At 49.0% G+C, this 22,440-nt stretch overlaps 11 protein-coding genes across 11 annotated transcripts; 3 read left to right on the forward strand and 8 right to left on the reverse strand.

The window, feature by feature from the left end:
• Positions 1 to 51: 51 nt before the first annotated feature.
• Positions 52 to 536, reverse strand: N7519_010983 (50S ribosomal protein L36; the record flags this gene model as incomplete). The annotated part of the gene is made up of 3 exons (XM_057297756.1): positions 52 to 91; positions 170 to 204; positions 288 to 536. The coding sequence occupies 3 exons, from the start codon at positions 534 to 536 to the stop codon at positions 52 to 54; spliced, it is 324 nt and encodes a 107-aa protein (XP_057145638.1).
• A 636-nt stretch (positions 537 to 1,172) lies between these two features.
• N7519_010984 (threonine dehydratase, biosynthetic) lies at positions 1,173 to 2,996 on the reverse strand (the record flags this gene model as incomplete). The annotated part of the gene is made up of 4 exons (XM_057297757.1): positions 1,173 to 1,603; positions 1,630 to 2,475; positions 2,537 to 2,753; positions 2,817 to 2,996. 4 exons carry the CDS (start codon positions 2,994 to 2,996, stop codon positions 1,173 to 1,175), a joined length of 1,674 nt encoding a protein of 557 aa, XP_057145639.1.
• Positions 2,997 to 3,774: 778 nt separating this feature from the next.
• Positions 3,775 to 4,498, forward strand: rcf1 (respiratory supercomplex assembly factor RCF1; the record flags this gene model as incomplete). Its single annotated transcript, XM_057297758.1, has 3 exons — positions 3,775 to 3,818; positions 3,918 to 3,988; positions 4,074 to 4,498. The coding sequence occupies 3 exons, from the start codon at positions 3,775 to 3,777 to the stop codon at positions 4,496 to 4,498; spliced, it is 540 nt and encodes a 179-aa protein (XP_057145640.1).
• Positions 4,499 to 5,388: 890 nt separating this feature from the next.
• Positions 5,389 to 6,022, forward strand: N7519_010986 (MARVEL domain-containing protein; the record flags this gene model as incomplete). The annotated part of the gene is made up of 3 exons (XM_057297759.1): positions 5,389 to 5,464; positions 5,516 to 5,801; positions 5,860 to 6,022. The coding sequence occupies 3 exons, from the start codon at positions 5,389 to 5,391 to the stop codon at positions 6,020 to 6,022; spliced, it is 525 nt and encodes a 174-aa protein (XP_057145641.1).
• Positions 6,023 to 6,430: 408 nt separating this feature from the next.
• Positions 6,431 to 8,032, reverse strand: N7519_010987 (uncharacterized protein; the record flags this gene model as incomplete). Its single annotated transcript, XM_057297760.1, has 9 exons — positions 6,431 to 6,530; positions 6,588 to 6,771; positions 6,823 to 6,901; positions 6,978 to 7,334; positions 7,394 to 7,493; positions 7,543 to 7,586; positions 7,636 to 7,765; positions 7,826 to 7,873; positions 7,935 to 8,032. 9 exons carry the CDS (start codon positions 8,030 to 8,032, stop codon positions 6,431 to 6,433), a joined length of 1,140 nt encoding a protein of 379 aa, XP_057145642.1.
• Positions 8,033 to 8,704: 672 nt separating this feature from the next.
• On the reverse strand, positions 8,705 to 9,241 carry N7519_010988 (bZIP transcription factor; the record flags this gene model as incomplete). Its single annotated transcript, XM_057297761.1, has 1 exon — positions 8,705 to 9,241. The coding sequence occupies one exon, from the start codon at positions 9,239 to 9,241 to the stop codon at positions 8,705 to 8,707; it is 537 nt and encodes a 178-aa protein (XP_057145643.1).
• A 949-nt stretch (positions 9,242 to 10,190) lies between these two features.
• N7519_010989 (LYR motif-containing protein 2) lies at positions 10,191 to 10,524 on the reverse strand (the record flags this gene model as incomplete). The annotated part of the gene is made up of 3 exons (XM_057297762.1): positions 10,191 to 10,282; positions 10,333 to 10,390; positions 10,441 to 10,524. 3 exons carry the CDS (start codon positions 10,522 to 10,524, stop codon positions 10,191 to 10,193), a joined length of 234 nt encoding a protein of 77 aa, XP_057145644.1.
• A 405-nt stretch (positions 10,525 to 10,929) lies between these two features.
• On the reverse strand, positions 10,930 to 12,701 carry N7519_010990 (NAD-dependent succinate-semialdehyde dehydrogenase; the record flags this gene model as incomplete). Its single annotated transcript, XM_057297763.1, has 4 exons — positions 10,930 to 11,047; positions 11,099 to 12,368; positions 12,435 to 12,522; positions 12,579 to 12,701. The coding sequence occupies 4 exons, from the start codon at positions 12,699 to 12,701 to the stop codon at positions 10,930 to 10,932; spliced, it is 1,599 nt and encodes a 532-aa protein (XP_057145645.1).
• A 1,939-nt stretch (positions 12,702 to 14,640) lies between these two features.
• N7519_010991 (uncharacterized protein) lies at positions 14,641 to 16,251 on the forward strand (the record flags this gene model as incomplete). The annotated part of the gene is made up of 1 exon (XM_057297764.1): positions 14,641 to 16,251. The coding sequence occupies one exon, from the start codon at positions 14,641 to 14,643 to the stop codon at positions 16,249 to 16,251; it is 1,611 nt and encodes a 536-aa protein (XP_057145646.1).
• Positions 16,252 to 16,822: 571 nt separating this feature from the next.
• On the reverse strand, positions 16,823 to 18,862 carry N7519_010992 (uncharacterized protein; the record flags this gene model as incomplete). The annotated part of the gene is made up of 1 exon (XM_057297765.1): positions 16,823 to 18,862. One exon carries the CDS (start codon positions 18,860 to 18,862, stop codon positions 16,823 to 16,825), a length of 2,040 nt encoding a protein of 679 aa, XP_057145647.1.
• Positions 18,863 to 19,747: 885 nt separating this feature from the next.
• Positions 19,748 to 21,779, reverse strand: N7519_010993 (TolB family protein; the record flags this gene model as incomplete). The annotated part of the gene is made up of 2 exons (XM_057297766.1): positions 19,748 to 21,525; positions 21,587 to 21,779. The coding sequence occupies 2 exons, from the start codon at positions 21,777 to 21,779 to the stop codon at positions 19,748 to 19,750; spliced, it is 1,971 nt and encodes a 656-aa protein (XP_057145648.1).
• Positions 21,780 to 22,440: the final 661 nt, after the last annotated feature.

Here is a 22,440-nt window from a genome sequence, read left to right on the forward strand (position 1 = left end):
GACGGACAAAGCGATGCACGCTATCAGAGAAAAAAACGGAAAGCGACGACTCTATTTCCCTTGCCGTTGCTTGTGCTTGGGGTTCTTCGAGCTAAAAGACCAAGAAAACAAAATATTAAAACTGAACGACTCCAAGCATAGCCATCAATGGCACGGGGTAATCACTCACCAAATGATGTAGACACGGCCTTTCCGGTGAACGGGCTTTTTAACAGTCAGCATCCACCAGTCAAAATACAATTTCCCAATCATTCCACGATGGACGCATTCAATATCTTGAGTCATACCTTGCAACCATCACACAGTCTCTTAACAGAAGACCGAGTCTTCATTCCCCGAACCTGCTCCACCTGCCTAGCAGAACCATTCGCCACGGCAACAGCATTGCCGGACTTTACTTGTCCACGGAGCCTCGTGAGGCTGTTGCGAATCATGTACGAGAAAGGCCGTAATGAGGCGGTCCGGGTGGTCACAGAGGGGAGGAATTGGCGGAGGGTCCCGGAGGAAGCACCGAAGACGGAGCGGAGGGAGAACATGGCGGCGGGTTTCAATTTTGGTCTATCTCCACGGAAGGTGATCAATTGGAGGCTGCGCCTCAAATATCACCGTATGAAGAACAAGACGTATCGGGGTGGGGTGCGAGGTTGATGTTTGGCTCCGAAGGTTCTCTCGTGCTGCGATCGCAAATGTTGGCCGGAGCTTCTGTATCGCCGGTCGGCCGAGGGAGTGGATCGCTGTGATTGGTCGGTTTCGCACTACAAGTATAACGGCGGCAGAGAAAACAGAAAGACATTGTAAAATTGTGAAATTATTTAACGACTCGACGGGAAAGTGAGATTTATTTGTTTAGGCTATCTAGGGACGCTAGCTGGGATGCATCGGCTAGGCTGAAATGAACGCCTGACCCGCAAGGCAGGATTGCGTGCATCGATTCTCAATGAGAAAAAGGACATTTGAGGGTATTTGTACTTATGCAAATATGTAGTAAGAACCCCTAAAAGTAGACGATGTGACTGACCTATAATACAGAGGGTCTATCAAAATGAACCAAACGCCGAAAGAAAGAGACAAAACAGGCCTGGACGTCAAACCGCTTAAACCATAACAAGCTATGAACAATGCATCTTCTCGTTACCCACCTTCTTTTGCAATTATATATATATAAAAAAAGCTTATTCAGAACGCAAGAAGGTCTTGTAAGTGGGCGAGTCAGTGTGCTCAGTGAACGGATAGCCCAGATCCCGAAGGAACGACTCCAAGTCCTCCTTCTCGGGCGACGGGCACTGGATTCCAGCCAGAACCTTGCCCACATCACCGCCGTAGTTGCGGTAGTGGAACAGAGAGATATTCTGTTCAGGACGGAGAGTGGTGAGGAACTTGGCGAGAGCACCTGGACGCTCGGGGAACTCGAACATGAAGATGCGCTCGTCAGCGACCTCGCAGCGGCCGCCTACGAGGAAGCGCACATGACGCTTGGCAAGTTCGTCATCACTCAAGTCCCGGCAGCTCATGCCGCCCTTCTCCAACTCGCCCATGATCTTGGCCAGATCTTCGCGGCCAGTAGAGGCAGATAGCGAGATACCCATGAGCACATCGGCCGAATCTTCGCGGGCATAGCGGTAGTTGAACGCGGTAACGGCGTGGGCAGGACAATCTCAACGAGCTTGGCGAACGCGCCGGGCTTCTCGGGGATCTTCACGCTAAGAAGTGCCTCCTTCTTCTCACCAAGGGCAGCGCGCTCAGCAACAAACCGCAGACGATCGAAGTCCATATTAGCACCAGAGGTAATGGCAATAAGCTCGCGGTTGGGGTCAGGGCTGGGGTTCTTGGCAATATATTTCTTGAGACCGGCAAGAGCGAGAGCGCCAGCGGGCTCGACGATGGACCGGGTATCCTCGAAGGCGTCCTTGATGGCCGCGCAGGTCTCATCGGTGGAGACCTGGATGACCTCGTCGATGACCTCGCGGCTAAGACGCCAAGTTTCCTCGCCAACCGACTTGACTGCTGCACCATCCGCAAAGAGACCAACCTCTTTAAGGAAGACTCGGTTACCCGCATCGAGGGACTGAGCCATAGCGTTGGCATCGTAAGCCTCGACACCGATGACCTTCACCTGGGGTGCGATACGCTTGAGGTAAACTCCAATTCCGGCAATCAGACCTCCTCCTCCAACAGCACAGAAGACTGCCTCGAGCTTGTCCAAGTTTGCCTGGCGCAGAAGCTCCATGCCGATAGTACCCTGGCCAGCAATGACATAAGGGTCGTCGAATGGTGGGATGTTTGTCAGACCATGCTGCTTCTCCAACCGGTGAGCCTCGTCCTTGGCAGCATCGAAGTCCATTCCATGAAGAACGACACTTCCTCCCAAGCGAGCAACATTCAGGTGTTTAATGGCGGGGGTACCGGAAGGCATAACGATGGTAGCGGGGATTCTCAGCTTGCGGGCAGAAAAGGCCACACCTTGAGCATGGTTTCCTATATTGAGTGAGTAAGAAGCACTCTCAGTTTGTTTTATCTACCAGGTGTATAGACCCACCAGCAGAGCAAGCAATAACGCCCTTCCAGCGTTGCTCATGGTTCAAATGAGCCATCTTGTTGTATGCGCCGCGAAGCTTGAAGCTGAAAACCGGCAGCAAATCCTCACGCTTGAGAAGCACCCGGCTTTCAAGCCGGCTACTCAGGTTGACAGCATGGGTAAGAGGGGTTTCTTCGATAACATCGTATACTCGTGACGTCAAAATCAACCGGAGATACTGGAATCGCGGGGCAATATTAGAATTTAAAGACCCAGTAGTCATTGCAAAACTTGAACTTACATCTGGGTAACCGTTGGGAAGCAGAAAAGCTTCAGGGATGCCCCAGTTAGGAGGCAAGCCGGGCGTCCTTTGCTCGCGTTCAGAGGGCGGCGTCGGAGCGGCGGTATACTCAGTCAACGCAAGCCCGCTCATCTTGGGAGTGACGGGCGTCGCGACGCCGTTGGAAGTCTCGTTAGACATGATAAACCACGATTGATTATACCAAACGATGGAGATAATCAATCCCAATGCTGGTTAGAAATAATCTGGACGGGAAATTCTAAACTCTGACTCTTTTTTCTTGAAGGCGGGACCGGTGATCGGAGTCCCTTATGTCATCAACCCTGAATGCTAGCCCTAAATAAAGCTCGATTTGGGAGTGTAGAAGGGGTGAGATAAAGTAGATGGGGTTAAAGCGAAGAATAATGTCCTAGACAAACGTGAAGATGCGTATCCCTTGGACTGAATGAAAGAAATGAAGGTTGGGTGGCAGCCCTAGAGGTATATAAGTACAGGGAAGTTGTACAAGTAGATAGCGGTCAAGATTGAGGGGCATATAGTACATAAATTACTTATTTGTACTTATTTATACTTTGTATTATTACATTCTGGTCCAGTAAGAGATTTCAGAAGCATTTAAGCAAAACAGGAAAGCCAACCTCCTTATATATGCTGTACTTGGTAAAGACGTAGTTGGTGGATGCTGTAGGACTCAGCAGGGCCCCAGGCCCCGGCGGCCAGTTACATAACACCCGTCTTGAAAACTTGGCGTCATACCACAGCTCGACATCTGCGCCCCAGCTTCTTGAAGAGTCTATTCCAACATCAAATCTTCCAACTCACGTCCACGATTGGTTTTTTGCCACCAATTCCCGATTTATAAGGGTCGGTCGAATATCTCCGACTCGAAAACTCCGCATCCCGTGGACGCAATTGAACTCCGCACCACTCAACATACGCAACTCCGATCAACTTCACGATGAGTCGGGAACCCGTGCCTTCGTCTTTTGACGAGGGAAACCCGTATGTACCACATTATCCGCGCGTCCCGGAAGCGGCACCCAACAATGCTACATAGGAAGCGAAGGGAAGGCTCACTTGCTAACGCTGGGCCTCCGACAGTCAATTTACAGAAGAGACTGGCATGCAAAAATTCACACGACGCCTCAAAGAAGAGCCGCTCGTTCCACTTGGTACGGAATTCCCTAGCACCAGCGCTCACCTTTTCCCTCGGCATTCCCTCCCGACATTAACAAAAACTAATACATACTACCACAGGATGCGCCGCAACCTGCTATGCCCTCTACCGCGCCTACCGGTCGATGAAATCTGGCGACTCAGTTGAAATGAACCGAATGTTCCGAGCCCGTATCTACGCACAAGCCTTCACACTAGTCGCGCTAGTCGCCGGCGGAATGTACTTCAAGACGGAACGGCAGCAGCGCCGGGAATTCGATCAGGCGGTGGAACTTCGGAAGAAGCAAGAGAAGCGTGACGCGTGGTTGCGCGAGTTGGAGATTCGTGATAAGGAGGATCGCGAGTGGAGAGAGCGCCACGCTGCCATTGAGGCTGCGGCTAAGGAGGCTGGGAATAAAGCGGCGCCGCGTAAGGAGCAAGAAGCGGCACGGTCGTCGATTGAGCCTGCGGATGAGAAGACTATTGGGGTTATGGATGCCGTGAGGGTTCTTATTTCACGGAATTGATGGCGTGCGCTCTGTAAGGTAGGAGAGTTTCTTTCTTTCTTTCTTTTGTATATATCATCGAAATTCTCCAATCGTATGTGGATCTTCAACTGATGATTGTGCTGTCGTTCTAGATTGCATAAGTAAAAGTGGCAAAAGTACAATGAGCTCATCCGGTTATAGTATCTGGGGTTGTGCTGTGTACGGGGACTCCGACGATCGACGTGCCGAGGTTGAAATGTCCTCCTTGACCCGCGCCAAACAAGCACGGCACTAGCACAACAAGGTAAACCACCTTCTTGGCAGTATCCTGGAAATGTTTCCGAAAAAGCAGTGTGTTGATTCTGGATCAGCGTGGCCGAATTTGTTTGCTTGGCCGAGGCTTTCATGTGAGATCGACAAGGCTAGCGCCGTGCGGCAAACATATGATGCTCAGGGCTGATTCGGAACGGGAGTGCCGTCGGGTGTGATTTTATGTGATTTCGTGTAGTTTTGAAATCACTAGATTCTTAGGAGTATATGAGAGCATAAGATGAATGCGCTTTTCATGAAGACTAACATGTTATGGTCAGGTCAAACAAGAAGCAAAGGCGGGGAAGTTGAGCTACTCGACACCAAACCCTAATTTGGAAAGCCTCAGGGTCTATCAGAACCTGCGTCAAACTTTTCAGTGCTCCGAGACTCCACTCAGCCTAACTCTTGCAAATCTTCCCTGCTCATTCCTTTCCAAGTCACAGTGACGTGTGGAACACAAGCTAGTCGCCTTGTGGTTTCTAGAGTATAAAGGCCCTTGGCATCCCCCTATAACTGTAGATCTTCTCGTTTCCTAGTCCTTTCCTCCACACCCTTGTCAAAAGACACTACAACTATATACGTGATACCCAACAGAAAGAACTATTTCTGTATCCAAAATGCTATCCTGGATCAACCCATTGCGAATCTTCCAGGCCATCCTGTCCCTAGCCACGATTGGTCTTACTGCATACGGTGCGTTCCACGATACAAGAGGTATATCAGAATAGCGCTAACTCGATCTAGAAATTGCCTCTCTGTACGACAAATGGTCCTACTCAAATGTCGTCTACTACATGCTCTTCAACGGCTGCTGGACAACAGGCATCGCAGTCCCATACCTGGGCCTCGCACCTCTACGCTTCCCTCGCTTCTCACATGAAATCGCCATCCCTCTCATTGAGCTGCTCACCGGCGGTCTCTGGCTCAGTGGCTGGATTGCCTTGGCTGCCATGATCCCTTCGCCTGGCGCGTGCTACTATCCCAGCTGCCACGCCCTTCAGGCTCTGATTGTCGTCGGGGCTGTCCAATGGTAAGAACAGAGCGCAAGGATTAATTCATACGTATGTTATCTAACCTGTTCTGAACAGGGCTACTTTCGTTGTCACAAATACCTTCGCCATCATAGACTTGAAGAACTCTCGCCGCAACGCGAAGAATCATCGCGATGATGCCTCCCCGGAGATGAGTACTACTGCCAATGCCAATGCCAATGGTAACACTACCAATACCACTGCGGACTCGGCTGTCTAGATGGGTGTGCCTGTACCCCGAGGATATGTTTATGTACCAACGACACTTGCAATAACTTGCAAGCTATGATACGCACGCGGTTGAGTTTCCTATATGAAAGCGATACCCACTTGGTTGATTTGATGAACACATACCACCCCTGTTTATATGCCAGGCTCTGTTGATAATACCAGAAATGGTCTGGTCATGTATCGACCTAATGTTAATACGATAATCTGTTCTTACTCTCTCTCATATCCCATTCCCGGCAGTGCAACCCAATTTCTAGCACATCAAAAGCAATTGTACCAAATTAAATCTGAAATATTTATAATCATGAATTTACTCTAGCATTAAAATGGCTAATTAACAAAAAGGTCCAACGAAGATAAAATACGTAAACCGAGATACCCGAGAGAGATATATCACTCAACCGACATCCATTCCATCAACCTGGCGTATTGATTTCATCGGCCCGCTCTGGCCAGCTTTGTTCGTTTCTGCGTGGAATGACAGAACCTCGCCGTACCTAGAAATAGTCAGCAGAATGTCCGGAGACGCGTCGATATGTACTCTTATGACTGACATGATGGTCTTCCAGATATCGGCTGGGAGATCTGCTTCGAGGAAAGCCCAGTCGAAGGTTTCTGTTGCGACAGGTTCGTCGTTGGGATCGTGGTATGGTGCGAGATATGGGGATGCGAGGGCTTCTGTTGCGGAGATTCGTACTTGGGGGTCGAATTGAAGCATTCTGTCGATCAATGCCGCCGCTGATTTGGTTAATGATTTGTTTTTGTTTTAAAGAGTAGCTTGAAACATACCCTCTGCGTTGGCCTTGGGGATAAGCTGTGATATTGGCGTGCGGTTGCGCTTAGGGAGTGAATTGATGAAGTTCAATGTCTGCAGGAAAAAGCAAAGTAATCAGCGAACCCGTGTTCATGGGTCCAACGTGATTTCAAGGGGATATCTCACTCACGTTTTCACTTGTGATATTCTTGATGACTTCTTCAGGAGGGTTACCAAGTAGATCGGCGATAACGCAAAATTGGTTGATATGGTTCTTTCCGGGGAACAAGGGCTCGCCCAGGAGTAATTCAGCGAAGATACACCCAGCACTCCATATATCGACTTTCTCATTATATTTCCGCCATGTGAGCATGATCTCCGGCGCACGGTAGTACCTCGTCGAGACATAGCCGGTCATGTGGGATTCCTGGACCCGGGCCAGGCCAAAGTCACATATTTTCAAGTCGCAGTTCTCGTTGACGAGGATGTTGCTTGGTTTTAGATCACGATGGATGACGCCGGCTGAGTGGAGATATTTTAAACCACGCTGCAATTGTCGGTCAGAAGATCGTGTTTGTTGTGTTTTTTGGTGTAGATGGCACCGACCATTATTTGATACATGAAGTATTGGGCGAATTGGTCTTCGACTCTTTTTGCCTTCAGGATTGTGTTAAGATCGGTTGCCATGAGCTCGGTCACGAGGTATCTAGAGTTATTAGTACTTTCCATGTAAAGATCGTGGAGTCTCTTCGTACATGTCTTCCGAGGGAGAAATGAAGATGTCGGTCAGGTTGATGATCTGTCAGACAATTAGATATTTATTTGTACTAGCCATTGGGGATGCTCACATTTTCATGTCGCAACTGTCTCAGTAATTTCATTTCTCGGAACATGTGTCGTGCAATTGCCGGTGTCTTGAAAGGTTCCACGAGTTTCTTTACGGCGACAGTCCGATGAGTAAGTTGATCTCTTGCGGAGCTATGAGGGAAGTAAATGTTAGTATCCTCCGATTATAAGATTGCTCCAAGGGGACAGTACCAGACAAGCCCAGATACTCCAAGGCCAAGAGGCTTCCATTCCGTATAGCTAGGTTCGTATAGTCTTAGTATACAATACATCACCAAGGCATTGCCAGTTTTGTTCTAACCGTTCAGTTGTCTCGAATACTGTGCCCATTACTGATTTTTGGGAGAAAGTTGCCATTAGCTCCCCGTAGGGAGGCGTAAGTAAGGGCGTGGGCATCATCGGAGATAATATGGAAGTAAATAAAGGGCTATAATACAGAGATTAGAGTGATAAACGTATTAGGAAACATGATGAGCAATATGAACAAAAATAAGAATTAAAATAGGACTCCATAGAAGACTAAATCGAGAGACTAAATAGCCCCAAAAAATATAGACCCATCTGTTCGATGCCGTCATGCCGTCAAGAGTCCTCGGGTAGTGACATCAGAGGCTTGTGGAGCTCCCCACATCTCCCAGCACATCCAGCACGGAGTACATCTCCAGCACAGACATAGAAGCATCTCACACCTTCCATTCGCTTTTCATAGTGTGGATCTTCATGTCTCCCCGTGTGACCCGAACTTCTGTAAAATAATAATGACTTTAGTTCAGATTTTTTATTATTCGAGGGTCTCAATGCTTTCGAGGCTTCTGCACGAACTTGTCACCGATGTGGCATGCGCCTCAAACGTCATGAGTATTCTTTTCTGCGAATCCTATTCTTTTTGGATCATCATGCGCAAATGGTTTCCATGTCATAGATTCGTAGATTCGTATATTCATAACTAAACAAAGTTCCATGATTTTTAGTACTCCGAGTTTGCGATCCTGATATTAATACATAGTATACAGTGCCCATCGCTAAAAAAGAAAGAATAGCCTCCCAAACAATACCGTAGAAGGTCAGACATTAGGTAAATCCATTGTCCGCATCAATGAAGTTTTCAAAAATCGCATCGGGCAAACCATTCGGCTCATAAGATTCGTAAGGCGCAAAATCGTTCGCGATTGTTGGCAGGCCCGTCCAGTCGTTATTGTATGCGCCCGGTCCGAGGTTGGCATCGTCAGCGACCGACTCATCGGACCACGTCCCAGTTGAAAACGAGCTTGATGAGCTGGTGGGAAGGCCGCAATTATTCGCATCCAGGTTGGAAGGATTTTGCAGGACGGTCTGGGTCATTCTGGCGAGCTGCTGGTTGATTTGTTGGTCTTGGCACTCGGCGTGCTGGAACATGAGGTTTTTCAAGTCCCAGACTTCTTCTCGTAGACAGTTCAATTGTGCAAGGAGGATATCTTTCTTTTGGGTTTCGTCGGTGAGACGCCGCTCGATTTGTTTGTGTTCTCGCTTCTTTCTTTCGCGGCATTTGTTGGCGGCGATGCGGTTTCTTTCGAGGTGTTTGGCGCGCCCGGGGCTGACGGAGCGGGAGGTGGGTGATGCGGATTTCATTTTCGGGTCACGCGATAGAGGTAAGGTGATTAAAGAAGTAATAGAAAGTAGTTGGCAATATAATGAGCGGTTTTCTAATTTCTTTTCAGTCAATAGGAGTTTTAAAAATCTACCGTGTAGAAATTCGAATTTCGATACATGGAATCTTCGCAGATGGATGCTCCCCCCAATATATATAAAAGAGTCTGGACCGAAATCAATGACGTGCTCTGTCAAGGATTTGGACAAGGTTCAAACAGGATCTGGATTCGAGAAAAATATGAAAGCAAGCTTCAAGTCAGTTGCAACCTGGCCGGATCCGGTTCTGGCATCCAATCGTTGCCTCAGGTCCACATGTTAATCTGTGAGACATCTTGAAAGTTGGAATATATATCAGAGTATGTGGGGACGAGGTGGCGAAATATTGTATATATTCATTTGTAGATCCATACATATTAATGGCCGTTAAACTATAAAGATCTTGATTTTCGACATCATTCCAATGGAAATATGTACGGATTTTTGCGAGTTTGCTGTGATCCAGATTACTGGGGGTGAACAGAGAGAGAAGGTACAACCTAGTATCAAAATACAATGTCTGTATCCGATTGAAGCAATTGAAGACTTGGACTTCATCTGATTAGTCCGGGGATATAGCATGGCGGTCGACACCCCACTACCCACGGTTTCGTCTATCTTGACATTGTACGGAGCATCCCATGGAACCAGACTTAATTTAATACAAAGTATATTTACATAAACACCTAGCAGCACAGGTCAAGCAGTGATCTGTTCATCGATATAGCGCCTCATCGTCTCGAATTCCGCTTTACCTGTCTGTAAGCCCATTAGTAAACCAAACTTTTAGGACGCACTAAATCTCCATACCGAAATCAAGTATCTTATATGTTGCTGAAGAGAAAGTCAGTCAAGGATGTCCGAATACGAAGCTCCTATGGAACCAAGAACATCAACCTACTATATCCGATACACCGCGATGGCGCTCAAACTCATCGCGTGCATACTTGTGCAACTCAGTCCGTGTTGACGACGGAGGAACCTCTGAGTATTGTTAGTTGCCATACATGGCTCCAGAATTGGGGTAGACGCACTTATTAATGCTCGCATGATTTCCCGCCATAATGATAACACCCGCTGTCTTTGGATAAACTATATGGTCATTTAGTACATATACCTCAGACCAAGCTTGACTTCCTTACATGGTCTAGACTGATGGAAGGCTTCTTCAGCTTGGAGGGCTGACTGCGCGAGATCGCGGCGAGGAAACGGTGTGACGGGCGCATTGGAGGAAATCAGAACATGGCCTTATGGACGAAAGAAAATATTGCATGCGTCATAAAGGTTTTCTTTCTGATGATAGAGATGTCGATTAGCTGTAGGAGAAGGGATATATAAGGCGGTGAGAGTGGATATTTCTGCCGCTAGCATTGTGTTCACGGTCAGGTGATCGTCCTACTATATGTGACAACCGAGGGAATAGAAGATAGAAGATTGATTGGCTTTGTACAGAAACCAACGTGATATTAGAAGCTATATAAGACATGGTTTGCATAAAGCAACTACCACTGTGCATGATGTCAATGGTAGACATGATGGGTGTGGAAGAGGAAAAAGTTCATGTAAATGTATGCTAGACTTTTGCCATACGAGATGATATGTTTTGCAAATAGATCATTCTTGTCTAATTTTTACTCCTGCAGAGGTTGACTCATGCCGCCAAAAGTTATGCTCTTGATAGTCATGAACTCGTCAATACCGTACTTGCTGCCCTCACGGCCGAAGCCACTCTGCTTGACACCGCCGAATCTATAGAAATGTTAGTGCCTGATATGCAAATATGCGAAGATGTAAACTTACGGAGACGCAACATCACTAATCAAACCAGTGTTGATACCAACCATGCCGACCTCCAGAGCCTCAGCAACACGGAAGATGCGACGAACATTACCACTGAAGAAGTAGCCAGCAAGACCAACCTCAGCATGGTTAGCCAGGTCAACAACCTCCTTCTCGGTTTTGAAGGGGAAAAGACCAGCAACGGGGCCGAAGGTCTCCTCGGAAGCGAGAAGCATATCCTTACTCATGCCGGTAAGAACAGTAGGGTGGTAGAAGTTAGGTCCGAGCGCGGTAGCCCTCTGGCCACCGATGACAATTTCGGCGCCCTTGCCAATAGCATCCTGCACATGCTCGTGGGCCTTGTTAGCGGCGCGCTCGTGAATGACAGGTCCATGGGTGATTCCGTCCTCGAAACCACCACCGAGCTTAAAGTCTTTGACCTTCTGGACAAAGCGCTCGGCGAACTCCTTATACACGCCGTCTTGAACATAGATCCGGTTGGCGCACACGCAGGTCTGTCCAGAGCTGCGGAACTTGGAGTTGATAGCCCCGGTCACAGCAGCGTCGAGGTCTTCGACGTCATCGAAAACGATAAAAGGTGCATTACCGCCGAGTTCCCAAGAGACCTTCTTGATTGTCGATGCAGACTGTTTTCCAAGAATGCGGCCGACATTAGTAGAACCGGTGAATGACACCTTACGCACCTCGGGGTGGGTAGTAATGAGCTCGCCTACGGCAGGGGTGTTCTTCGCGGAGGTAACAAAGTTGACGACACCCTTAGGGATTCCAGCGCGGTGCGCAAGTTCAGCGATTGCGTTCGCTGTGAAGGGGGTCTCTTGGGGAGATTTGGCCACGACTGTGCAGCCTGCCGCCAGGGCAGGGCCAATCTTCCGCGTAATCATCGCGGCGGGGAAGTTCCATGGCGTAATCAACCCGCACACACCAACAGGCTGCTTAATAGTCATGACCCGATTGCCGGGGACGGAAGCGGGGATTGTGTCTCCGTATGTGCGAGGTGCCTCCTCACTGAACCACTCGAAGAAGCTGGCGGCATAGTTGACCTCACCCTTCGCGTCCGCGAATGGCTTTCCGTTCTCCCATGTAATCAGCTTAGCTGGATCATCCGCGTTCTCCATCATCAAATCGTACCACCGGCGAAGCATGCGCGCGCGCTCGCGGCCAAGTGTTGTGCGGAATTTGGGGAACGCTTCCGAGGCGGCTTGAATCGCCGTCTCAACATCGGATGTATCGAGTTCGGGACATGTTCCGATCAATTTGCCAGTGGCTGGGTCTAAATGAGGCGAAAGATCAGCGACCCTCCTGCTCCCGAATGTTCAATCGATTGGTATGTATTTACCGTGGACTTCGAAGGTCTCGCCGGACTTAGCATCGACCCACTCGCCATTAATGTACGCCTTCTCAATGAACAGTGACTGGTCTCTCAACTGCAATCGGATCAGTATAAACCCTCCAAAAAGCCACATTGGACTGCGGATCTTACCTGCGGCGCGCTGTGTTTCATGCTGTATAGTCTCTGTGCGTGAGCTGTTCGGGGAATCGCGAAGGGATATCTCGGCCGGGGTCTCAATAACTGGCGGGCGACAGGCCGAATGATGCGGTCCATTATATAAATCAAGGTGAGGAGGAGCCCCGGAGAGAGTAATACAGGGGAAGATGGAGAAAGTTCAAGAGTGCGGGGAGGAGAGTTGGAGATGCCTTTAAAGAGTCAGCCTAGTGGGGTATCGGTGTCTCGAATTGGTGGCTCAATGGTGATTGCTCTTCGAGTCCGAGAAGCACCGAAGATGTGTGTAATGGGAATGCTAAGAAGGGAGATTCTGGTAATCTTCCTCAGAAGGGAAGCTCCATGCTTAAAGCGGGGATCTGCGGAGTTGATGTCATCTATACTTAACAGCTATAAATCAACACGCTTGGTTTTGGTTTTGGTTTATTTTCTTTCCTACCATCTTGTAGCACATTCAGTATTTCCTTTTTCCAAGGCATATTGAGGGAAAATCAACTGCGATAGAGGAATATCTCCTCTATAGAAAAAGCTCCATTTCATAGATCTGGTAATTTAAGTAATTTTGAAATAGACATTACAAGCCTCGGTTACCTGAGCCAATCAAGGTCTCAATTTTGCAAGCTCTCGGGAAATTTAACCAATGGATGCCGCTTGTGGATTCTCGGGCCTGAGATAGCGTATTGGTAATACCCCGAGCTCATCCACCTGTCGGTCTTTTCCCCGCAAATCACCGACCTCAAAGGAGTAGGATAACCCTTATCTGCAAAAAGAAAAGAAAAGAAAGAAAAGAAAAGAAACCAGATTGAACTTGTTGAAGGAGGACATAGAGACTTTTGCATTCAAGGAAAATGACACAGGCACAAAGTATTCCATGTTCCCAAGTCAGTCCTAAGTTAGTGCAAAAGTGGATATACGACTCATGCACGGAGCGACAACTATATCCTAGAGGTGTAGATGGCAACAGGTTAAAGTCTGGCGAGATCTAAGGGCTACCTGTCTACTCGTCTCATGAGGCCATCTGACCGGACTGAATACCCTATGTCTCTAATGAGCCGAGAAGATCCTGCGTACAATATAGCTGCCCAGGTGGTCCTACACTGAAAGGCCGCTCTACCGATTGATCTGCATACATCTCAACCCGCGCCGTCACCATCTTGGTTTTGGTCCTTTTGGGATGGCGTGCCCTAATAAAGCCATTAGATGTAGCCGCAGAGGATGCTCTGAACGTGGTCCCCAAAGTGATGCCCAGGTAGTTTCTAGTATATAAGAATAGGCAAGAAATCAATAGACATCAATAGGCTCAATCAATGATCTCAATCAGTAGTGTCAATCAATAATCTCTCAAAAGGCATCGTCTACCCTCGAGCGTGTTCGCGCGTTTTTCCTCTTACTCTAAAAAGCAATCGACAGCCATATACCACTTCTCTTCTTCACCATTCTTCTTCTTCAACCTTCAACTTCTTAAGCCTTTCTGTCTTTCACTACTTGAGCTAAATACTTCATTCCCATTTGAACAAGCTTCACAGCCAAAGGTCGAACATCATTTCTTGAGTCTCTCAAGGCAGTTCTCTACATTGCTTTGACTGAAGGTTGGTGTCGCGCTCTCACTTGAACTTTTACAGTCCATCTCTAACATACCTTAACAGATTCACAACATCTACCCTCTCACTTACACAATTACTTCACACCATCCGCACGAGCTTAACATCCCAAGCTCGAACATCATTTCTCGAGTCTCTCAAGACTGTCCCCTACATTGCTTTACCTGAAGGTTGGTGTTGCGCTCTCACTTGTACTTTCGCAGTTCATAAACTAACAAACCTCAACAGATCCACAGCCTCTACACCTTTACCTCGTGCAATTACTTCATACCTTTCGAACAGACTACACAGCACACGTTCCAACATCATTCCACCAGTCTACTCAAGGTAGATACCTGGATTGACTTTTTCCTGAAGGTTGGTATTGCACTCTCACTTCCACTTCACAGTCCATGCTCTAACAAACCTCATCAAATCCACAGTATCGACATCAAGCCACGATGTCGTCCTTTACCAAACGCAACGAAAAGAAGAAAAAAAAGAAGCCCGCCAAGAATATTGACTGTAATGCGCCACCCCGTGACAAGACGTGGGCGCCTGACCCCTGGGACCTCAGCCCCGAGGGTGAATCTTCCCAAACACTGTGTTCCTCTTTTGCCGCACAGTGTTCCCTCGACCCGCAAACAGATAGCGTGGTCCCCTCCCAACCTTCAGAGGGCAAGGTACCCTGGTCAGACTCGGATGTCAAAGATCCGTTCTTGCTTCTTCCTTGGTTCGCCCTTGAAGAAGTCCTCGTCCACCTCCCAGACTTGCTCACATTGCATAAACTGCGCCGAGCCTCCCCGGCTGTGGCTGATTATCTGAACCATACGCCGGGGGCCTTTGCCATGGTTTTTGAAAGAATCGTCGAGCACCGGTCCTATGAGGTAGACGAGGAGGGCAACATCCTTATGTCCCCGGACTTTGAGGCAGGTGTGAATAGCGACACCAGCATTTTCTTTCGAATGCTGGTGTATCTTTGGTGGAGAGAGGAATCCGCGGCGAACAACGTGCCTGCGGATGGGAACCCGATGCCGGATACTTTCTACGACGAAGCCATGTGGTCGGTGAACCATTCATCGACTGGCTTCCTCGATCTACCCTGGCTGGGAAAGATTAAACTCCCGCGATCAACTCCGCCGAAAATTCTTCGTCATCTGCTGACCCTTGCAGTTCGCATCCGCGCGGATGCGCATGCCTTCTTCCACGAGACGATTGCCATTTGCAAGTCTTGCCCCATCGAGTATATCAGCGATTGGGACATCAAGAAGGCTTACTGGCCAAAAGGCGGGCGTAGGCCTCGCGGGGTTCAGACACCCACACCTGAGAGTGCGGATTACCCTCCCACTTGGTTGGAGGAACAGCGTCTGACGCAAGCGTTCCTAAAGCCATACCTTTTCTCGGTATTGCGACGGGTAGTCTGTGAAAAGGGGCTCCTGAAAACCACTCCTCCCATCCCGAACCCTGAGCTCCCAGACCATATCAATCTGAGACTGCTGGAGGAATACCCAAATACCCTCCAGCAGCTGAAGGAGAATTCGCTGGTAGATTTCTGGAGGCCTTTCGCAGACGAGAGCCCCCTGACAGACGCCTTCGGAAACCGTCGCCCGCAGACAATCGAGCCAACGGAACAACTTGAGACGGTGTTAACCTGGATGGAGGAGAACAAAGCAAAGGCCTCCAAACGGCGCAAGCAAAGAAAGGAATTTACAACGTGCTGCCCAAAATTCGGCGATTTGAGCCCCGAGCAAGTGAAGCATGGTTCTTTCAGTCTCCAGTTCCTCTTCCAACCTGGTTGCACTTTTGCCCAAAATTGCACCGCCATTCCCCATTCTGGTGTCCAAGGTGCTGGCCTCCGGGGAGAGTTCCATAAGTTTGGAGTGGCCTTCTGGGACAACGAAAGGATGATGCATTTGGGCCTGACTACTAGACGGATGGACCGCTGGACGGACCAGAAGCAGCTTGCGTTTCGGTGGTCGGGGATGTTGCTTTTGAGCAAGAAAAAGGGGATCAAGATAAGCGGGAAGAAAAAGGGATGGCGCTTCCGCAGTCGCACAGCGCCCATTCTGTGAGGCGACTAGGCTGGTCGATGCACGCACGTTCGCACCGGAGGCTTGAGATCTTTTGACATTTTTTTCGATTTTTTCGATTTCGATTTCGATTTCGATTTCTTTTTTTTTCTTTTTCTTTTTTCATTTATTCAGGACATTTGATTATCAAGGGAGAGGGGGAAAAACCCACGAAAGTTACCAAAAAAGGGGTCTTCGGCGCGATGTTTTGGCCGTGAGGAAACGGCTGCTTGGATATTGAAGCAGAAAAAGAGAAAATACAAAAAAAAAGCTTTCGAGTACATTCATTGATGGCACTGAGAATCCCAGTAGAGACACATAAGAGCTAGACATTTTAGTGGTAGACACTTGTCAGCGAGTTTTGCTTCGTTCTGTTGCTTTTACAGCAGGACCTGATCTGACTACTACAGAGGGCAGAGACAGAGAGGGTAAAAGAAGAAGAATTGAATTCTCCATCAACAAACAGAAACTAGCTAATATAACTAGCTAGCAAACAATTAAAGCCTGACAAACCAGGCATGGACAGATAGTCTGTCTCAACCGCACCAATCAAGCTTCATCAAGCAAAGTACACCTATTCGATCATGATAACCGGATCATCCCGTTCAATCGAGGCTTCATTGCCAGGAGCAACATGTATACCATGAGCCTTTTTCAAATGTTGGTTGAGGTTCCATTTTCGTGAAAATCCATTCGTATGTCGAGTGCAAGACCTGACAGGACAGAGAATATCCGCTTTCCGATGAGCACCCTTTCCAACGCCTGGTTTAACCGTCCTTGCCTCCTGATCGACGGCTTGCTCTGCGTCCTCAGCAGGAGGTTCTGCAGGTTCTGCCGGCGTCTCCGGCTCTGGAGTCGGGGATGCGGAGGGAGGTACGATTGCAGGAGTTATGTACTTCGAGCGTCGCTGGCTTGCGGCCCTCGCCTTGGATTTAGGTATCTTCTCCTTGGCTTTGGGCGTCTTTGCCTTGGGTTTGGGTATATTCGCTTTGGGTTTGGGTTCGAGTTCAGGTATGGGTTCGGGCCTGCGACTCGGCTGGGGGACTGGCACAGGGCTTGGCCGAGGACTTGGTGGCGCCGAGTCATTATCGCCCTCGCTTTCGGTGTAGACATATTCTTCTCGAGCATCTGCCTTGCGCTTTTTCCTTACCCCGCCTTCAGGCATTATTCGGAATTCCATGTCCTCGCCGAAAAGATCCGCGCACCGCTTTGACGCGCGCATTACTGCGGGAGCGGGGAGTCCCATCATTGATGCCAGTCCCATAATCTCGCTCCAGTCTCGCAATTTGAGTCGGCCCTTCGTGTGTCGACTGTTATCGCGACTAGCGGAGGAGCCACGAGATTGCGCTCGGGTCTGGGACACTTCTGGCAAGCTTTCATTTTCCGTGTCCAGTCCAGTGGATATGCGTACACTGTTGGAACGGCGTGATAATTCCCGCTCCCGAGACTCCTGTCGCGCACTTCTCCGACCACGCGATCGACTTCTGCTTCCGCGCTGGCGGCTCTCTCGAACGGGGTAGTCTTCTCTGTCCGAATCACTCCATTGCTCGTCACCCGAGTCTTCCTCGAACTTGCGACCTTTCATGGCGCAATGAAGTCCGTATAGCAGCCGGTCTACCTGCGAGATGACATTGCGGGCCAGCGGGCGTAATTGGCGAAGGGACCTGTCATCATCGAGTAGAACTGTCGGTCGGAGGATTCTTGTATCGACAGGCGCTTCTTCTTCTTCGTCCTCTTCCTTTTTCCCCAGTTCATCATCCATCAGTTCATCCTCGTCGTCCATCTTATCCCGAGAGTTATCTTCGATTTCTTCAAAAGTCCACTCTCGCGCTTGGAAGGTCTCCTTGGAGGTCTTCAGTATGAACGCTGTGATACATTCTTCCAATTCCGCACTGGGTCGGGGATCAGGTTGCATTTGGAAATTATCAGGGGCGTCCATTGTCCTCTGGATGACCTCATTGGGGCGGGGAACCGTGGCTGCATGAACAGGCCATGCAGCCCACCACTTGTGTACACGGAGTGGCGCTTTGTCAACAACCCCATGGCTCTTCCGGGCAATATCCCACGCTCGCCTGCGAATCATGTGGGCATTGTAAAGGTGAGCGGCCAGATCTCTGGTTCGATGGGTAATCATTGCATTATAGGCTCCGATATCGTCGGCATTGTAGTTCCTCCACGAAGTGGCGTGTCCATCAAACAGATTGGGACGCTCAACCCCAGGTGGCAGGTCAAGACCTCGGTCAACTACATAGTAAATTGGCTCATGTTGAGGTTTCTGCTTCCTTTTTGAGCGTGTGCGACTTCTGCCACGATTATTTTCCTGATAGCTTTCGTCATCAGAGTCATCCGGGAACGCCAAGGGCTGTTCTCGCATTAAGGTATCAAATTCATTTTCGTTTCGGTCTGGTTCCTCATCCATGGGATCCTCAGAAAAAGGCTCTAGAGGGACATCTTGCTCTATGGGACCTCCAAAAAGAGAACTCCTTGGCGGTTCTGGCTGAGAAGAAGGTTGCAAGCCATCACTGCTTGGGCCTCCGCATAATGATGGGCGTGGCTGTGCAGATTGCGGTGGGAGAAGTTCTGGCCAGTTCTGACTTCCATATAAAGATGACATCCCGGGAAGAAATTTTGGTTTCTTGCCGTTGTATGGGCGAAAGGTTCGGACCTGCAGTGTCTAGATGTCACATAGATGCGGATTTTTTGATGAACAACTTTCGATTTAAACGTCAAGAGAGCATCGAGTGTCGAAATTATGCGTAGCCGTCACTCTGATAGCTAAACTTTGACTCTTCTGTCCGACAGTTCGATTGTTCCTGGGCGTTGAAGATGTCAAAAATTCCAGGCGGGTGGATCTCCGATGATATCACGTGATCTATATATGGACAGATGTACGCTAGTCCCAAAAGGGAAGTATATCAGGTCGAGGTAACCTAGTCTGTATTATTTCTGTCACTGTAGTTTAATTTCACCGACAATTCACGCCTCAGAGTGAGTGACTATTTTGCATCTGGATCGAGTTCTAAAGGTACACGCTTCTCGAGCGAGGGCACCATAGAAGTCCCAGGTACCACGGAAGGGCGGGCAGTAGCGAGCGCGGTTTTGCGTCAACAAAGATTGTCGAAAAGGCAAGTTGTGTCCTGATAAGTTGGTACTATTATGAGCTACATAAACCAAATCAATCCCTGGAACTACCTAGGTAATGCCCAGGTGTGCCTGGGCTGCTTTGCCTTTCAGAGCCTCGGGGTTGGTTTCTAGTCTGGGTTTAGTGGTCCCACACTCTACCAAAAGGACCAATCAATTTACCTCGTTTCTTAACTTTAACTATAACTCTTTCGCAGTTCCTGGGGTCAAGAACATCCTACAGGAAGTAATGATGCCATTTTCCATAGGAATATAGACCGACAGTTCTATCTAACTAACCAAAACTAACGAAATTGACTAGGTCAATTGTGAGAAAACAGAGCGCAACCACCCCCTTTATAGGTTTTCAAGTCGCATTCTAAAACCCATCCTTCGGAAGGAACAGCGGCATAGAATCTTCCCAGATAGAGTTGGTCAGAGGACGCTTATTGGATCCATCGGAGTCCATGATCATAATCTGACCATAGGGCTGGAAGGTCTCGTCGTACAAGGCGCACTCATACTGGAATCCGTACATCCCGGAAGACCACATGATTTTTCCATCCTGCCGCCAAACAGCGTGAGCGTCATTGGCGCCGCTGGAAGTCAGAATACGGAAATCACTGCCGTCGGGTCGGATGGTGCAGATTTCATAGTTAGTCGGAGAAACCTTACGGGTGAAGACTATAGATTCTCCATCGGGCGAGAAAGACGGAAGGTTGTCCCAGCTGCTGGTAAGCTGGGTGATCTCTCTAGTCTCAATATCGATAATACGTAAACCAATTTCTGTCTCGTCGCCATACTTGGCGGTGTCTGCACCCCACACGCGGTAGACAACCTTCTTGCCGTCGTGAGAGAAGCTGGGAAAGCCGGTGTTCAGGTCCTTTGTTCCTGTGAGGTTGAGGTTGCTGTTGGTGAGTACGTCGATGTAGCTGCCGTTTGCGGTCGAACGTACAATCCATCCTCCACGCCAATCACGCGCCTCAAACCAGGCGCCCACTCCGAAGACGACCCATTCGCCGTCAGGGGACCAGCTGGGATTGTAGGCCCCGGCCAGGCCATCTTGAATCAGAGTAGTGTCGAGGAGACTGGTATTATCAGGTTTATAGAGTAAAGAGACCTGCCTGTCCTCCAGATCAAAAGTGGCAATGGAGGAGTTCCCAATTTGCTTTTCAGTGACAGCCACGCGGTCATCCGACGAGAGTTGAGGGAAGACATCAGTGAAGCGGTACTCCCAGTCGGTGTCCCAGCTGTAAAGCTCCTTAAAGAGAGAGCGGATAGACCAATTAACCTTCTCATAAACCACGTACTTTCCATCAGGAGACCATGAGGGAGAGCGGATAGTGGTATTGGAGTAGGTACCGTTTGTAAGGTATAGGCCCTCCTTGTTGCCGCCCTTCAGATGGTACCCAATGGTAGAGTTCGTCACGTATTGGGGAAAGGTCTTGACACCAGGACCGCCAACCTCAATTCGACGGTCATTGCCCTTGATCCCAACAGAAACAATTGTGGAGTTGGCATCTGCCACAGTCTCAGGTCGATGCGCATCCCACGTTTCATTACGAGTCATTTCGTAGAATATGAGGCGCTTGCCATCGGGTGACCATTTGGGTGACCCAAGACAATGGGAATCACGGTGGGCGACACGGCGAAGATCCGAGCCATTAGGGCGAATAATGTAAATACCGAGTTCTTGGGTGTGCTCCCAGCCAGCGAGACCGAGGTACGTGAGATTCCCGTGGCCCTCCCATCCTATGTTGCGGTCTGAGGAAAATGCAAGCCAATTTCCATCTGGCGACCAAGCCGGACGGAAGTGACCGTGCATCATGTCCTCATCAGGCCTGTTATTCGGGGTATCGGTGATGTTCCACTCGGCGCCGGTCTCCAAATTCTTGACCCAAATGTTAGCGGTGTAAGTGTTGGCTGTTGAAACATATGCTGCCAGTGTCCCATTGGGTGAGATAACAACGCTGTCTTCCGCCGCGGAGGATGTCACAATCGGCTGTAGATCGGAGCCATCGGGACGCACACGCCAGATATCGGAGTTTCCATCACCGTCACGCTCACTGGTGAAGCTAATCCATTCACTATCGGGAGAGAATTCGGCGTGATATTCATATCCGGGATCTTTTAACAGAGGACGTTCATTCGTGCCATCTGCGTTGGCGATATATAATTCTGAGGCGCCCGGGGGAAATGCGGTTCATCAACAGTACACCCTTTTTCCCAGCCGCCGCGGAAGGGGTAGGAGACGCAAAACCTGTTGCCGACTTGCTTTGAATGGAATCACGAGGTACGTGAGGATGGAGATTAGCATTGTCACCCTCTGTACCTGCATCTCGGGCATAAGGGCAGTGGGCTAACGCGGGGGCGATGGCGAGGCCCACGACAGTAGCAATGCTCAGGCGCATTTCAAATGCGGTAGACAATTTTGGAAATACAAGGGCTTCTAAGAAAAATTAGTCTCCAGGGCTCCAATGTTGCGAAAAGGAGTTGTCACAGTACTAATATAGGATGCGGGAATCGAACCCCGGAAGGTGCTACCTACATGTAGGTAGCTTCCAAGGTTTACATATAGACTTATAGCCGAATAAGTTTGAGGTGGTTCACTTCCCCTACGGGATCGTTTGCCTACAGATGATCTATTCATAATACGTGTTTTGATAGTGAATTCTGCAGGTCAATGGAACCCATCATCGTGATCAGCATCTTACTGTATACTCTAACGAAGTCCACGTCAGCCATGCCTCGCTTCATAATACTTTAGTTGCTCGAATATCAAGGTTTTAGGATATATCACCAGCGAGTTGTACAGCCTAGCAGCTGAATCATTAGAATACACATAGTTAGTACAGATCTAGGCGTTGTATATTTACCGACTAAGTGCGGATTTCCTGACAGACCATAGCCAAAGTACTTTGATCCTCAGAAGAGCAAGGGCCTGAAACAAGGGTAAAGTCTGCATGTTTCTCAGAGTAACCCTAACTACGCCATTTGCCACAGGGGCGTGGAAGGGGTTTCCATTCCTCACGTAGTATAAGGCTCAGTTCAAACCCGGGAAATGTAGGCGTC

The sequence above is a fragment of the Penicillium mononematosum genome (genome assembly GCF_028829835.1).
Source record: "Penicillium mononematosum strain IBT 11891 chromosome Unknown utg000005l:1.0-9366267.0:1.0-9372171.0, whole genome shotgun sequence".
NCBI classification, from domain to species: Eukaryota; Fungi; Ascomycota; class Eurotiomycetes; order Eurotiales; family Aspergillaceae; genus Penicillium; species Penicillium mononematosum.